The sequence below is a fragment of the Thermobia domestica genome, chromosome 11, assembly GCF_964235325.1.
Source record: "Thermobia domestica chromosome 11, izTheDome1.hap1.1, whole genome shotgun sequence".
In the NCBI taxonomy this organism is placed as follows: Eukaryota; Metazoa; Arthropoda; class Insecta; order Zygentoma; family Lepismatidae; genus Thermobia; species Thermobia domestica.
Genome location: NC_137464.1, coordinates 88801754 through 88820096, shown reverse-complemented (window position 1 = coordinate 88820096; position 18343 = coordinate 88801754). Strand labels below are relative to the sequence as shown.

General features: G+C 33.8%; 1 protein-coding gene across 4 annotated transcripts in view; it reads left to right on the top strand.

The window, feature by feature from the left end:
* LOC145664269 (protein phosphatase 1 regulatory subunit 21) overlaps positions 1-18343 on the top strand; it is a 123752-nt gene that overhangs the window by 60499 nt on the left and 44910 nt on the right. For all 4 annotated transcript variants that reach the window (XM_081730788.1, XM_081730790.1, XM_081730787.1 and 1 more), the window contains exons 9-10: positions 4066-4256; positions 6975-7111. In XM_081730788.1, the coding sequence (XP_081586914.1) occupies positions 4066-4256; positions 6975-7111 (328 nt within the window). The remainder of the gene's footprint in view (positions 1-4065; positions 4257-6974; positions 7112-18343) is intronic.

Genomic DNA, 18343 nt, shown 5'->3' with positions numbered 1-18343 from the left:
ACAAAAATATCTTATTTTAGCAGGGGACTATGTTGAGAAATAGAACAGGTAACTTCAGTTCATATCTAATAAAGTCTAGATCTAATCTGTGAAGACATTAGCATATTTCACATTACGATGTTCGTCATTTAGCAGTCATACGTAGTGAACTAAGTTGTTCTGATTGTTTAATTTAGTCCCAATAAATATTCCGTATCCAAGTATTTTTAATTCAGTGGAAACTATTACATTAAGTCACTGCAGAATTCTTTACATAGTTCAGGACAACGCAAGCATATTAGGGCATAAAAAGTTATAGGTAGAGACGCGATTTTGTAGTAAATAACAATTCGCAATTTCGTTATAAAAAATACACGTAAAGCGGGATAAAATCGTGAATAAAAATTTAATGTAAAAACACTATTTTCCTTGGCAATTACAGTTAGTTATTTTTTATTTCACCTTAATTTCCACTCATCAATCACCATGATATAAGCTTATGCATGACTATATCAAACAATATTTGAGCTTTTAAAAAATAACACGAAGCATCCTCACTGAATAAAAGTATCATTTAACCCTTAGAATCCCGGAAAATAATACTGACGAACTGTCAAACATAGTCTTGGGGTCCATTGGACCCCACTGGGAGTCCTAGGGTTAAAGAAAAAACGCACAGAAAGAACATTAATAGAAAAAAATAGCTTTAGTGTTCACAGTTTACTTATGCAAATAACACTTAAGCGTTGTTTCAATGTTTTCTGGTGTTAAATTTGTTTTTTTGTCGGTAAGTATGTCATTGTAAGAAGAGAGAGACCTCTCCACATCAACATTCGAAATAGATATGTACACTCATGTCCAAAATGATTGTCGCATATCTATAACCGTCTTCTTGTAAGACATAATTTGATAATGCTTTTGTAGGATACTTTTAATACTGATACTATGTGTATAATCGGGAAATGAATATTTGTGGCAAATTTCATAGGGAAAGAATTATAAATACGAAAATTAGTATGAGTGAAACAAAATGTTGCTAAATGGACAAGAAAGTTTTATTTTCGTTTTATTGTTCTTATTTACTGCTCTTTTGACATGAAATGTCACATACATGTCTTTGCCGATTATACACATACTAAAGATGTAAGAAATACAAAGCAAATTCGTTATCAAATTACATTCCTACAACAACATATTTATAGACATGCGACAATAATTTTGGACAAGAGTGTACATTAGTTGGAGACACTTTCCAGCGATTTCTGAATGCTCGTTTAACATACCGCGCAACATTCTTTCCACACTATTCACTTCACCCGTAGATACCGTTTGCAGCTCGCATGTAAAATTTCAAAAATTCATGGTGGTCTGTTTTCTCAAAAATGGGAATTTTCATCACATTGGGTTGAATAATTGTCACTTTTGAGTAAATTTCGTGGAATATTGTGACTTGAAAATTTCTCTAATTCGACAGAATTTCGCGTTTAATCTCGAGCGTTATATGGCCTAACAAATGGTGAAAAAGTATATATTTTAGGTACACAACGTTTTCGCACAAAACTGATACATTTCGCGTTTTCGCGTGTCACCAAAAAATCGTGTCTCTTGTGATAGAGTACTGCAAAGGAAACGCGGCTATGAAATAAAAGTTAGGCGAACTTCAAGAGTATAAGGGGGAAAAGACAGGAAACAAATGCAATAGAAAAGACAAAAATGTTGTATAATAGTTTAGATTGTTTGTAAAGTACAAGGCATTCTTAATACTTTGTAATTACCCTTAAAGTAGCTGCGGGCACCGACGTATCATACATATATCAATATCTTTCGTGAGTATAGGTCATACATTCAAAAGATGTTGTCCGTCAGAATGACAGTTGTTCGTCAAAGTTTATTCTGTAGATTAATCTAACATGTATCTCTCCTTCATACACTACAAGACTAGTAGCTTCGAGAAATTTTCACCAGGAAGCCTTATGTCTTGACTCAAATAAATTCTGCAGCACAAAAAATTATAATCTGTTTGTTGTAGCCGATATATTCAGAAATAAACGTTCACTTCTTAATGAAACTGACACGTATTTAATATTCATAATGAGTAGAACTCTTTGGACTATATTCTGTTTAAATGCAGTTCTAGTAACACGAAAAGACCTATTTGCTTAACTTCGTCAAGAATTATAAGTTTTCAGCTTCGTAATGAATGAAACTTTCTTGATGTCTAAATAAGTATAGTTCATCCTCATACTCTCATACTGAATAATGGGTCTTCTGGTAGACATGCTAACGGTAGAACCGTAGTAATGATTTAGTTCAAAACTTCTACACGGAATGTACACACATGTTTTTCATAAGTCATATATTTTTACTTTTTAATTGTATTTATACTTACAAAAGATTTGGTATAACAATATATCAGCTGTTTCCTCTACTTCTGCACAAATGATATTTGTCTTAGAATTAGCAAGTGAAAAATATATAAAATTAAAAGCAAATATTTTATCATAAACAACATAATAATCGCAAACGGTTCGCTTCAGAATTGAAATTCTGGCACGTCAGAGATTATTCACCTCATTAACAGATTAGATCTGCATTAGTAACATTTAATTATATATTGCATTGTACCTTACTACTTTTGTACAACGAGCAATGTTTCTTAATATATATATATATATTTGGTCTAGGAATTAATTCGTGCGGGTGGACAAGAGATGGCGCAACGAACGGAGCGTCCCACAGTTCCGTGTATCCACACATGTGTTGCAAACCCCTGTCATCGCGTATCGTTCGTAGTATAGGGCAGTGGATTAAAGCGTCAACAACACCAGTTTGTAGTTAAGTGAACATGGCGCAATTTGTGCCTGATAAAGTGTTTTTGCGGGGTGTCCTGCTGCATTACTTTAACATGCAGAAAAGTGCGACTGAAAGTCATCGTATTTTGGTGGAAGTGTATGGTGACCATGCTCTAGCTGAGCGAACGTGTCAGAAGTGGTTTGCACGGTTTAGAAGTGGTGATTTCGGCTTGGCAGACCAAGAGCGAGCTGGACAGCCAAAAAAATTTCAAGACGAAGAATTGACAGCATTGCTCGAGCAGGATTCGTGTCAAACGCAGGAACAACTTGCAGCAGCATTAGGCGTTGATCAAACAACAGTCTCCAAACGCTTGAAAGCCATGGGAATGATTCAAAAGATGTCACATTGGGTTCCACATGAATTGAAAGACAGAGACGTTGAAAGACGAAAAACCATTTGCGAATTGCTGCTTCAACGACAGAGCAGAAAGGGGTTTCTGCATCGAATTATTACGGGTGATGAGAAGTGGATCCATTACGAGAACTCTAAACGAAAAAAGGCCTGGGTGAAACCAGGTGAACCAGGTCCATCACAACCAAAACGAGATATTCACTGTGCAAAGGTTATGCTGTGCATATGGTGGGATATGAAAGGTGTGGTGTACTATGAGCTGCTGCAACCGGGTGAAACTATGAATGGAGAACGTTATCGACGACAATTAATGCGTTTGAAGCAAGCTCTGGCCAGAACACGACCAGAATGGGAGAACAGACATGATAAACTTATTGTTCAACATGATAACGCTCGCCCACATGTCACAAAACCGGTCAAAACCTATTTAGAAAATGTCGGATGGTAAGTTTTACCCCACCCGCCGTATTCACCAGACGTTGCTCCTTCGGAGTACTACTTGTTCGATTGCATGAACAACGATTTGATTGGAAAGCGGTTTACTTCTTCAGAAGATATCGAAAGATGGTTCTCTGACTGGATCGCTTCCAAGGATGAGGACTTCTTTCGCCACGGAATCCGTACATTGCCTGACAGATGGGCGAAAGTGGTGGCTAGCGATGGACAATATTTTTCTTAAGGTATTTATGTATTTTGTGTTTGTACTACAGCTTCAATGTGTGCGTACCAACCGCACGAATTAATTCCTAGACCAAATATATATATATATATATATATTCTAATTTAGTGTTAAAGTACACACTTGAGATCTTAAATTATGAATATAATCAGTTTACGGTGTAGCATTATTTCTAAACTTCTTTTTTGACTTATTGCAATTAGTTTTCAGCGTCTCTGAAGGAAAATGCGAGGTATTTGCGCGCACTGGAGCAAGGTTACAAGGATTTTCAGTCAAACGTAGAAAATGATGTAATAATTACGCTTGAGACTGTGCCTTCTCTTCAGTTTCTCAGTGACAGATTAAATGCTTATGTCATCTACCTTCAGAATCTCCTGCCTTATCATTTGCTCAGGTAAACTGGTTCTCTATATTTCTTTTTAGTTTTTTTATTTTTTCCAAATATATTGTGCTTACTGATTTCCTAATCATGATTGAATTTATGTTACTCAGGAACGTTTTTTCGTCAATAACTTTGGAATGGATAGATGTTGAAAATGTTTACTTAAAGACAGAAATTGTCGCATTTTGCATCAAATTATTAAAAAGATATGTGGAACACTAACATCACATTACGCAATTGTTAAAACTTCGATACTTTCATGAAGAAATCAGCTTAGATATTTTCTACAGACTTATCAAGAGGTCTTATTTCAATTTTAGAATCCTTGCACAAAAAGTGCAAGATATGTTTGTAAAGTGATTCGATCTTGTGGGAGCAGCTGTGGCTCAGTGGTAGAGCGCTTACTAGTAACGGATATGTGAAGTCTGTGGTTCGATCCTAGTTCTCACCAAGTGGCTTTGTGGTGGACAAACCTGTTTGCGTAGGTTTGCTCGGAGTTCTTCCGCTTCCTCCCACTTTCTTAATTCTACCATTCTCATTATCGCCAACTCTCTTAGTGTCGACGCATGTTCATGAGACATTAAACTAAAAAGAAATTTTCGTGTGAGTGATGTAATCTGATGAACAAAGCCACAGAACCAGTGATCGAGATTGTATAAGAAAATTCTACAGATGCAATCAGCAAAGTACGTGTAAGTGTTTCACGTATTTTTTAAAAATTTATTTTAATAATTCAACTTAAAATGGCTAACGGTGAATCTTATCAATCTACTGAGATTAATGAATTTAGTAAAGAATTCTAATTAGAGTTGAGCCCTCCCTGCTACCCGCTTATGGCAGACATAATTTACTCTGTAGAAGAAGCAGCTACTTAGAACAGGCCGATTAAAAGGGAAAAAAGTTATTTTTGAATATAAAATAATTATTGTACTACTTAATGAATTAATAGGATGCATATCAAATATTAATAAGTTCGTACTTACTAAGCACCCAAACGGTAAAAATAGTATTCGTGATCGGAGACGTTTCAGCGACGACTTGTCGCTTCTTCAGCACGAATCCTTTAGGAAATCTACTTTGCTTGAAGAATCACAGTATTGGTAACATTCCTACATTGTTGAAACAATTTAAACTAAGCTGTATCCTGTTATTTTTTAAAAATCATGAATGTACTTTTTTACTTGAGAAATAACACTTATGGCTCAATGGAACATTATTTTCAATTCCCTTCGTACGACATTTGTGTTGCTTTCTTTTCACCTATTTTAAAACTAAAGAGATAAGAAATCAATATATATTATGTCAAAAAAAAAAAAAAAAAAAAAAACTCAAAGTTTACCAAAACGTTTAGTTCAGAATAACGATTATTTGTTATCATGTATTGTTGTATATCTTCTGTTCTAAGTGATTACTTTATTTACGTCAAAAATTGTACCGTTGGCCGATTTTAAACAAGGTAAGATTACAATTTTTATCATTTGAGTACTCCCGTAAATACAGACTATTAAAATCATCACAATCAAAATCACAGATGCAAAACCGAAAATCAGGCAAATGAATAGGATTCCAACTTCATATAATTATTTTGAAGTTAAAATGTCTTCTGTACATGTAACTTTAGTATAGTTTTAACATCTCCAATAATGTAGAATCAGTTTGAGTACAAAACAATTTGCTGACCATAAAATGTCCACTGATGTATAAGAAAGATATGACCAAAAGCAATATCAAAGGAAAAAGAAGCAAGTAAGAAATGCGAAAAATAATGACACAACTGTTCTCAGCTTATCTAAACTGTTTCTTTTTTCTAAATTAAACATGGCGTCAAAAACTAAAGTTTTACGTAGGTGCAAATCGCAAAGTGAGGAGAATACATAGAAATTTTTAGTATTAGATCTTGACTTTGGAAACATATCAAGGCAATTTAAATAAAGTCCTATTACAACGAAAATTACAAGAGTAGAGTTACAACGAAAATTAAAATAGTAATTTCAGCAGAGTATAAGCCTTTTTCTCAAGTTAAGATCTGGCAACTTGTAACACTTCATATGTTTTTAACATCTTGAAACTAACACGTCATTATTCGTTCATACATTTTACAACCAATTTCTATAAAACAAACCGCTTCCATAAACTTCCTGATTACGATCCGAAAAACTTCAATGTAAAAATGTGGAGATAACAGCAACTTTTGTTGGCAACTGTACTTCAAGAAAGAAAGAAAGAAAGAAAAAAAAAAAAACGAACAGAAATGGCAGGATAGATGTATTTGTAATAATTGGATTTTTAATAATGCTTTCGTTGGAAGTTCAGCGTTTCTTACGAGACGTGGATCTACATTTCAGCATGAAATGAGAATCATAGGTAGTCAAACTTGAGTAGTCTCTCATTTATATTTAAGTAGTCTAGCATAATGTGAGTTTCATTTTAAAATTCGGACTTCTAAGTCCGTATTTATAATATGTGGTACATAGGAAATAACAAAGAAAAATGACGTCTCATTACATGCTTCCCTTTTGTTTCATCCAGAGAAAAAGTATCAGATTCAGTGATGCGTTACTCATTATTTTAATTAATATTCCTATATTAGTAGACATATTTAGAGCTTTTAAGTGTTATATTATTTGAAGTTTTTAATTTCCTGCCATTACTAACTATGCTGATGTTTTAAAAATGTTCCTAATTTTTTTAATTGTACTTACGGTTTTTTCTTCATTCTTTTTAATGCAGCATAGAAGAAGAATGTAGTTCATCAACATGTAGTGAGTCATTGGAGGCGAAAAACTCGGAAATTCGTGAAAAACTTCCTCAATTGACAAATATTTTTGTGAAACTAAACACTTACGTTACATTACTAGCTGTACAAAGTAAGTAATGTTGGTGGCTCGTTGAAAACGTGTGTGTTTCATTATAAACACATATTGTCTGAGAAACAGGCTGATTGCAAGATGAGAAAGATATTATGAATCACTTGATACATTGTATTGCATGTAAAACCAAAGCTACTTTTCTCCATTGTATTCTGAATTTATTAAAAAATCTTAAGTAATATAATTTTTAATATCTTCCCTAGGAGCATTTTCAGAACAAAGCTAGAAAAAGAAGAGAATAAAATTAAGAAATTAATCAAACGATTATCCGAATGTGTACACTAACATAATACAGGTGATTTTTTTAAAACTCATGGTTTCATTTCGGTCTAGAATTTCTAACTGAAGTTCGATTTTCATGCGTTTGTGGCAAATGATCAAGGGAGGATGGGAGATTTATGGAACTATGATTACTAGTTTAAATTCATCCGGGGTAATATTGGCCACGCCTCAAGAGAAACAGCGTGTATTCACCAGTGTACTTACAATTGGAATGAGGTGCGGTGCGGTGTGGAAATTTGAGTTTTCTTCATTAGATAGCAACCTCATCAAGGTTAACAAGGAACAGGAAACTGGTCCGTTGCATCGGAAATGTGCCGTATAGTTCTGTGCTACTATGTGAATATGGTCAGGACACAGTAAGAATAGTGTACTCTTTGGGGCAACATAAGTTTATCGTTAAGTTTCTTGAGAACGGAAACTGTTGTTGCTACGCAAAGGGCATTTAGAAACAAATTTGCCAGGCAGAAACATAATATGGTCGCTAGTGAATAAAATGGAAGAAACAGGATCTCTTCTGAGTGAGACAGGAAAGCATCGGGCCCCGCAAGCGGCTGTTGTGGAAGATGTCAATTATCGACTCCTTAGGTCGCCCAAGAAATCTCTCCGCAAGAAACCGGCTTTAACTATTCAACATGTGATTTATGGGTGTTACCACTAACACTTAATTTGTATTCTTGACTAATCGCTTCAAAAATCGAAAACTTCATTCCAGTTGTAAGATACACTGGCAAATATTCGCTATTTTTCTTGAGGCATGGTCGATATTACCCCAGACGAATTTAAAACAGTAAACATTGTCCCATAAATTTCCCATCCTTCCTTGATCATTTGCCACAAACCGCATGCAAGTCAGGCTTCATTTAGAAATTGTACACCCAAATGAAATTCGTGAATTTAAAAAGAAAAATCACCCTGCATAAACACAGTCATCGTTGTGTAAATATCTTAATCTTTCGTACCATTTTGCGTGATGGAAATATACCAATTTCTGTCCATAGTGCTATTATCGGAGTTTAATTTTGATTTATTTGTCCGAATAAGAATATTCTCTATGTCTATCTTTCTGTGAATGATGAAGCGTAGAGTACTTCATCAGTTTCGAAAGGTCTGATGTTGGAACATCGTTATATTTGGCGTTACGGTTGATTGATTAATTAATAGAAGTTAACCTCCCTTTTCAGCATCAAACTATAAAAATACGACCTACTGTTTGAAGAGGAATCCGAATCACTATTCGAGTTTATATTAGAAGCATTTACCTTACCCACACCAGTACATTTAGTGTTACGGGTATGCGCTTTTAGATTAACGCGTGTATTTCTTTTCTCATACATATATAAGTGTCGTAGCAAATGCATAAGTTGATCAACACCTGCAAAATATAAGGGATTAGTGCAATAACTGTCGTATCTGACATTAATACAAACTCAATAGAACCTAGAAGTTCATTCAGTAGACATTCATCTAGTGTTATGTACTTACTAGTGTTATGCACATAAGTTATGTCAAAGTAACTTATGTAGGATTGACAAGAAGGAATAAATACCTTAAACTTAAAGACCTACGTATATAAAGTGACTCCACATAAATGCAACGATACTTCAGTATCAGGTTCTTTCTTCTTAGACGGTAGACTCCATCTTCAAACGCTACAGCCGAACTTACGAACAGATTTTATTTTAGAATATTTTCTCAGTTCTCGCCTGTAATTATCGTAGGGTATTTCAAGTTATGTGGTAATTGATTTCCTTCTAATTGTTTTTCCATCGTTACTATTATTATTGTTGATTATTAAATTCATCTAAAAATTTGTATGTGGAAATTTGTTTAATAAAATATAAAATGAAAAAGAACTCCTAGCTAATACGAAACATGTCATTAACTATTTTATTGCTGCGGTCGGTACAATGACAGCCTCAGAATTCAATGTCATTATTTTGGCCGCCGTCACATTGGCAGCGAGCATTACGGTAGAAACCTGGCTTCTATGAATATAAATTTTGAATTTGATTTTGAATCTTTATCGTGTGCTGTCATCTATAAGAATTAGGAAGACTTGATTTTTCTGCTTTATGGTGCACTCTACGTATGTCAATAGTGAAAAAGTTAATAAAACAAATGTTAACAAAAAGTTTTCATTATATATATATATATATATATATATATATATATATATATATAAAACATGCATTCGACACTATTCATTCGAACAAAGGGAACAAAATTAAATTCTATAATTAGCATTCCAGACAGAAATCGGTGTACCAGTAACAAAAGATGATGTATAACATCTTCAGACTGTTCAACGCCAGTAGAAACTGCTACAGGATGCTACTTGTATAAAATGTTTGCGTTTATAGTGTTAGTATACATACTTTATAGTCGTTTAATGTTTAGTAAATTTGGAACACTGCGGAGAAGGGAGAGGTATTTGCGTCTTGTATATTAAGAAGCTTTGTTTAAGAAAGTAGCCTTTGTTTTATGGATTTGATCAAATATTGCACTCTTCGTAGAAGTTTTATTCTTTGTCTCCCGACTTGTGAATAAATTATATGTGATTTTAGCATGATGAGAGAAAATTGGTGAAACAGTGTGTTGAAAAAGTTACACAACATTATAGAAAAACATTTCTTCTTATCATTTTTAACATTTTATATATTAAGTGCTAGAAGTTGCCGTTATCGTCTTCACACAAGTGAACACGAAGAACCGTGTTGTTGAAAGCTCTTTTGAATGTTATCTGTGAGATGTTACCAACAGTCCAACGAATATTGTCTTTCAATTTTAGGCATTAATATGTCCACTCAATGGATTCATGTCTCATCAATCCAGTAGCATCGAGTTCTTTCCCTTGTGGCGTTACTGATTCGTGTGACAATGAACCAATGACAGTAATCTTTTCGGCTGTCCATGTCTTCAGTCAGCAGTTACTGGACTGCTCTAACTTTATAGGGGTACAATTTCAAACACTTGCGCAGGGCCGTGTGTGCACTGCCAGCCGGGCTCAAAAGTCGTCGCACTGATCTTTTTGGGCTCACATGATACGCAGCTTTCACATCGATCAACTGTTCTTCTGTTAACAGCCATGGTCGGTCACTTCTCGGTGCGTCTACTACACTACCTGTCTCATGAAACTTGAACAGCCGCTTGATGAGAGATTGCTGTGGAGCATCTGTTCCGTACTTCTCTGTACAGGCTCTGTATGTCAAAGTATAACTGCTGGTGCTACAGTGACTATACGCTATTGCAACGCATAACCTATGGCTACCCAGCTATCCACCACTTATAACGAAACGGAAACAATTCATGCGGTTCCCCATAAGGTTATGTAACTTTTTGAACACGCTGTTGTAAAGACGTTAGGATAATATGTGTATTGCATGACAATATTAACAATATTAATTATCATTTCTGAATGTAATTGTACAAAACACCAGCAACAAAACTTGTCTAGTTTTTGGATACACTTTTAGAAACAATATTGCTAAATTTTGTTTTTGCAGAAATTAAAATTTTTCTTTTTCATTTTTCGAGGATATGAAATAAAATTTTGACGGATAGAAGTTACATTAATAATGTAACTTCCTTTAAGTGATGAGTTAGTTTTAGTAGTGATAAGTAGAATTTTATGTTTTCGGAAAGTTTTGTTTTGGGAGAGGATTAGAATTTGAGATTATGTCTCGTGTTTTGTTTTGTACAGTCTTTCACAAAAGAAAATATATTTCTTATAGAAATCGTATACACACAATATATTGTTTCCTTTTGTTGCAAAGTGGATAGTAACGGATAATTTACCCAGGACTTTACCTGCAAGGTACCTTATTAACTTGTAAAGTTAATATATTTATATATATTAAATAGATCCTAAAAGAGGCTTCACTCAGTAAATAGGGCAACTCCCCGCCCACTGTCTTCTATGTGGATTTAAAGAGATAGGCGATTAGTAGTTGATTCAAAGTTTTTTGTTAATAAAATTAGCTTCTATATACCGTCAAGTGAGCATTGCAATAGTAATTTTTAAAATTACCTTCCTCAGTAGTTGATTAAATACCAGGATTATCGGAAACAAATAGTTAATTTTGCATTGAGCACTGCTACTGTGTTTCCTAATGGACATGCCTTCTTTATTCCATCTGCATCAGGACATTTTTCGCCATGAATTCACAAATGTGTCTGTCTCATTTAAAAATAAACGTTGCTTTCATGAGACAGTAATAACCCGTGAGACGCTTTCAGAACTATTTCTGTTTTTGAGCACGTTGTCTTTCACGTGATAGCTTAGATGCATAAACATGCGATAGGTAATTAATACTAACTTAATATCAGAAATATGGAGAGTGAAAGAAATTTTGCTTCAGGTCCCTCAGCTTGTGTTTGTTACTTTTGCCATGTGTGGCTTTAGCCAGTTGTATCAATATGGTTCAAATATTGAACCATGAATCACGTCACAGCCAAATAAACATTTTGATGCATCAAGCACGTTCATCGTTGGGCCTGGTTCGACTAGCTCTTGAACTCAGTTTGTATTTAAACGGCCAATGACTGGGGTTCAAAACCAGTGATGTCAAGTTAGAAAATCTGACAAGGCGAGATTTGAAAACGATGCATGTGAGACTTTTCTTGACTGGAAAACTGGGAGAAAGAAAAATGATAATCGATAACCATTTTAAAATAATAGTATCATCAAAATAAATACTATAAAACTAAAACTGCTGTAACAACACCCATGAAATACTTTTCCCCCTTCATTTTTTGTTTCGAACACGCGAAAGTAATGCTATCTAAGGGAGTTTAGTCGACTCTACTAGCAGTTTGCACTTCGTAACTCCATACTAGCATGTACGTTTAAATAAACTGTGGAATAGATACTGCGTTAGGTCGGATTTACCTCGTTTACTTCTGTTTTATGAAATAGTTCTATTTACCACCTCGTTTTCACAAACACCTTTAACTAATTATATATAAAAAGAACTAATAAACAGCAATATAGGTCCAGAGTTCGATTCCTGGTGGGAGAGGCTTGAAACTTGAACATGTGACGGTGGTTTGGATTCCACCTAAAACTGTAAGTTCGTGTCTCGTATAACCTCAGTGCTGATAGGGACACTAAACTCCAGTCCAATCCAAAAAAATAATAACTAACAAGATACTTTATCCATAGTTGGTTGGTGCTTTGTACTTCCGTATTTTCACTGGAGAAGATGTTTTAAAATTTTAGAGTAGAATAAAAACACATGAAAGTAAGCACACTACTTCAATTCAGATATCTTACTTTCCGATGATTTACTACTAAGTATATCTTCTTTCACACACAAGGTCTTCTTTCTCACTCAAAATTATCTCCCAAGTTTTCTCTCACAAGTTGGTAGTAAGTTGTTTTCTATTCCAAGTGGGCAGGTGAATAGGTAGTGTACAGAAGCAGTTAAATCGTAGCTTGGCCAAATTTTGCTCAGCAACATGACTTTTTCCCTGCTCTGAACTTAGTAAACCTACCACTCATCTTACGAAAAGTTTTTTGTGTGCAATTCATTATGAAAAATGAAGTGATCTCACTCAGTTGGAATGTTTGTGTGTAATGCCTCACGTTTCGTGATGGCATTACAAACTCCTAGATGGCAGTATGATTATTCAACATGTTTTTATTTGTTTACAATAATCTTGACTATATTATGTTTTTAATTTTATTCTGAAGTTTCAACGTAATGTTATCAAAGCTACAATCATTCCAAGTATTGACGAAAAATATACAATTCTGCACCATAAAATTCTAACCTACAAAAAAGAAGAAAGTAACTAAGACCTAAAAAATAGATGCTATAAATTATTCTTTTGAATAATAAACAAACTAAAAAAATGATAGAATTTGTTAAAAAATATTAAAGTAAAGTACTGACTGTTTCAAATAATAATTTTTTGGAACGGGAAAAGTTTGCAAAATTGTTTTAAAATATTACGATTGAAAGTGAAACGTAGAATTACACACAACCATATCTAAGGTTTATTTATAATATCTAAGCGAGATGGAAATTGAAGAAATGAGGTGCTAATAGTTGAACCCACTCCGGGTTCTCATTAACAAAATCAGATTATCTAAATTCTGTTTGGGACTTTGTCTAAATTTTAAGTAAATGATGACCCATTATCTGTCTCAAAATCAGCATATGGTATTGCAAGTCTCGCCAACTTTTCTACATAAGATATTGCTGATAAGATTAATGATAATAATGAAGATGTTTGAAGTCGACTAGAAGATATACACATGTTTCATATGTAGTGCCATCTTGGGGATCTTGTGCTGGAGCTGTTTTCTTTCAAATGCTTGATATAAAAGTTGAGGTATGTTTATTTATGTTACCGAAGACTGTTATAAAATAATGAACATTGTGTGATAATAAAAAGTAATTCTATAGATATAAAATAATGAAATAATGAAATAATGAAAAATCATAATAAAAGTCTACGAAAGCGAATATAATGCATAAGCATAATGTTTACTAAACAACATACTAATCAGCCCTATTCCGTAATAATTACAGGATGAGCATTACAAACTACGTCAACAAATAAAATATATATTACATTACAATCGAAATGCTAAATAAAATAAACAGTTCAGTTAGAATTGTGTTTCAAACCTAGCGACTTACTTATCTATTCACTAATAAATTTAATACCACCACTAGTAAAAGTAAGAATTACTGAGGAACATCTTACTTATTGTATTACTTCTGTTAATTGTCTTGAACTGTACATTACTGGAACTTCTGTTTATGAACAAGTCAAAGATAGAAAAGAGAAAATATAAATATTGTGCACAGATAATGTAATATGTTGTTTATGTGAATATTTATGTTTTGTATATATGTATGTACTTATTTATGAATTTTATTTCAGGTCCAATCTATAATAATATTATGTTGTATTCTGATCAATGTTTTGATAATCTAATTAATATATGTTCTTTCTGAATGTAACTATGGCAAATGTTCGATTCCTTGGGGTACGGGCTCTCAACATTCCGAACTTAAATGCGTTACTGTTGCTTGGAGCTATGCTCTAAGCGGGAGACTCGGGCCATTCAAAGTCGCCTAGCACGGTTTTCTTTGGATTGTGCGTTGGACGACTTTAATCCTAAAAATCTATTTCCGTTGCGCGTTAACATCAGAAGGAAGGGCAATACATGTGGCTTCTGCTAACTCACGCACTTTCACTCGTTTGTTGGCCGATTTTTAGTTTACTGATGATTTTGGGCGTCATAGCTGATGTCGGGGCTCCAGAACGTGGTGTATCGTCATTGCTTGTTTTGTCACGCTTAAATTAATTTACTGAAAATCGAATAGTTTCATAGAAAGACATGAGTCACGCAGTGTAGGTAAAATAATCTGATGAATTTTCTTCGCTGTTTTCTGTTCCAGAAAATAGAATTGAATCACACCACGAATTCCAATTTTATCCATTTCTCACTGTTACTCGAAACATTTCTGTATAAGCAACTGTCAAATAACTAATTAGTATCAGAATGAATTGAGACCACAGATTATTTATTTATAGAAAGGAAATTTTATGACTACATGTACAGATGATGTTAGCGCCATCTATTAGTATGCTAACCAAATTAATTATCAAAATTCCCTCGTAGATCTATTACTGTAAAATATTTGTCATAGTTTTAAACTATTTAAAAAAAACACATATATATATCTTAATCTATTAATAACTATCTACTTATAATACAAAACCATCCCAATCTGAGAGTAACGCTATTTCTAATGGTTAATAATCGCCGCTTCGCAACGTTCACTGCCTACCTATTTGCTTGCCTTTATTTAAAAATGGATAGTGATGATGCTGAGTATGAATGTGCTTTGCTATTTATTATTAAGACAAGAGGCGTATTAAATGTAAATAAGGTTGTAATTACTTATATAAAATCCACAAGTATTTATTCCATGTCAAGCACAATATACATAATTTATTTATTAACTAAGCAACGTAAGCATAGTATATAATCTACAAATAGTTGTTACCATTGTACCACAAGTCAAAAAAATAAAATATTAAAGAAATAAAGATCAAAATAAATAGTATTAATTTAATAACTAAAGGAACAGTGAATACTTAAATTAAATTAAAAGAGTGAAATTATACGAAGAGTTGCAATCTCTTATTCTCACAATTGACAATATTTTATTAATGAAACAACTGACTTACAATGGTAGTATAGTGGATTTTTTTTTGTAACAATATAAATTAGTCAACTGTAAATATTTAAAAGTATTGAGTTCATAACCAGACATAGTATATTATCTTAACTGCATAACATATAACTATAATTTACTCAATGCTAAGCCAATTATAATATAAATAAGCTAAATATTTAAGTATTAAAATTTTGCCTGTCATTTTCAGAGACCTCCTAATATCATGTTACATGCAAAATAGACAGTTAAAGTTCTCTGTAGTCATACTGTACCTTGTTGCATTTTCGCTTGGTTTTGACCAGACAATGGTCTTTCTTGTGGTATTTATAATTTCGTATAGACCATTCCATTGCAATGCTGGATGCAGGATCCAAAATGCAAAATGCAGAATGATTTTTTAATTCTTAGTTCATGGTTTCATTACACCATTTACCTTTGGGACAGTGCAATATTTAACATGCCTTACCGCCAAGCCACATGAAGCATACTACCATGAACAGGCCGTAACCATGTTTAGATTCGAGCACTAATGTTTGTGTAACTGCATATTAGTTAAACTTTCTTTTAAAAAAAAAAAGTTATTACAACCTCTAATCAATCACGGTTTTTAACGTATAAAATACCGTGTACCGAAGGCTTGGGGCGAACAACTATAAAATAAAAGAAATCTTAATTATTATTGCTTAAGAAATTTAACAATACTAATGTATGCTCAAAACATAATATAAATAAAATAATAAGTTTGTTTTCGACGGGGCCAAAAGTAGAGTGGTGAGTGGAAAATTCCGACTTATAAAAGTAGTGATCTCCCTCCCCTCCCCCCCCCAGCCAAAAAAAAATCTAGAAACAGTGCTTTAGCTCAAAGGGGTGAACAAAAACTTATAATTTTCAAAAATTAAGAAAGTGTGTGGTACAAAAAGAGATGAACACTTGGATGAGTGGAACAATTTGTGTAAAACGGGGTTTCATTGTATGTGCTTGTCTCCGAATATCGAGTAAATCGAGACTTCGAAAATGGTCAGTATATGTTGCTAGAATGGAAAATATGCTGGAGTTACATAGTGTTATTTGAAATCCACCCGGAAAATGACATTTTGGTAAGTCGAGAGAATAGAAAAATAATATGGGATTGGATCTTACGAAAATAAATAATAATATCTTGATTGAAGTGAAATGAAATGAAAGTTTAACGTCCCGCGATTATGTCTTTCAGGCTAAAGAAGATGAATTATTAATAAAAGCGAATGGTTGTTTAATTTTTATTTGTACTCTCCCACCGGGAAATGAACTCGAGACCACGTGTATCAAAGGCAACATGTAGATTGAATCAGTTTGCCACAGTATAGGATAAACCGGTGGATTTTTATTTCTGCAGTGATGAACTGTAGTCTTATGGTTCTTTAAGCCATCATCATCATCATATGTATTGTGCCCTTATTGGCAGGTCACTTGCTGCAGCTGAGAAGCTTCCATGCTCCATGGTCCTCCGCTAACCTCTTCGTCTTTACGTATGATCTTTCTGTTTTTATATCGTCCATTAATTGAGGAGTTTGATGCAATAAGGGTGTAAGTCTGAAACATGCAGTTGGGGAAAAACGATGTTGAAAATTTAAGTAGTGTTTTTTCTTCATAAAACAATGTAATATGCAGCATTTTATTCCGATATTGAATTGAAATGTTACCAGGACGCTAAACAAGCATGGCGAAAACCACGTTTGATGCAAAAAGGGCGTAAACTCACTTACGCCCTTATTACATCAAACTCCTCAATTGTAGCCTCCTCCGCTCTCCCTCTTTCCTGCCACTATGCCCTCTAGAACGTCCCTCATATTAGTTTTTTAAATAGTTTAAAACTACGACAAATATTTTACAGTAATAGATCTACGATTGAATTTTGATAATTAATTTGGTTAGCATACTAATAGATGGCGCTAACATCATCTGTACATGTAATCATAAAATTTCCTTTCTATAAATAAATAATTTGTGGTCTCAAGTCGTTCTGATTGTAATTAGTTATTTGACAGTTGCTTATACAGAAATGTTTCGAGTAACAGTGAGAAATGGATAAAATTGGAATTCGTGGTGTGATTCAATTCTATTTTCTGGAACAGAAAACAGCGAAGAAAATTCATCAGATTATTTTATCTACACTGCGTGACTCATGTCTTTCTATGAAACTATTCGATTTTCAGTAAATCAATTTAAGCGTGACAGAACAAGCAATGAAGATACACCACGTTCTGGAGCCCCGACATCAGCTATGACGCCCAAAATCATCAGTAAACTAAAAATCGGCCAACAAACGAGTGAAAGTGCGTGAGTTAGCAGTGTTCTTTTCTCCTCCACCATTTCTAACACCTCATTCGTCGTCCCCTCGACCCAACTAATTCTTTCCGTTCTTCTCCACACCCACATTTTGAAGGCTTCCATTACTTTTACGTAATGTCCATGTATCCGCCCCATACAGCACAACACTCCACACGAAGCATTTTATAAGTCTTTTTCTCAACTCTTTAAGCCATAGTGTTAGGTAATTAGCAGATTAAATATAAGTACATATCTGTTGTTGTCTTATGGAAGCTATAGGGCACATACTCATAAGGAAAGTGGCTTAATGTACAGAGGCACAAGGTAAAACAATTTTCATACATTTCTGTTGGTTCAACTAATCTGAAGCGAGACATTTTTCTTTACTTTAGTAACGTGTATTGGCAATCTCCTAAGCATGGATTGTAACTTCTTA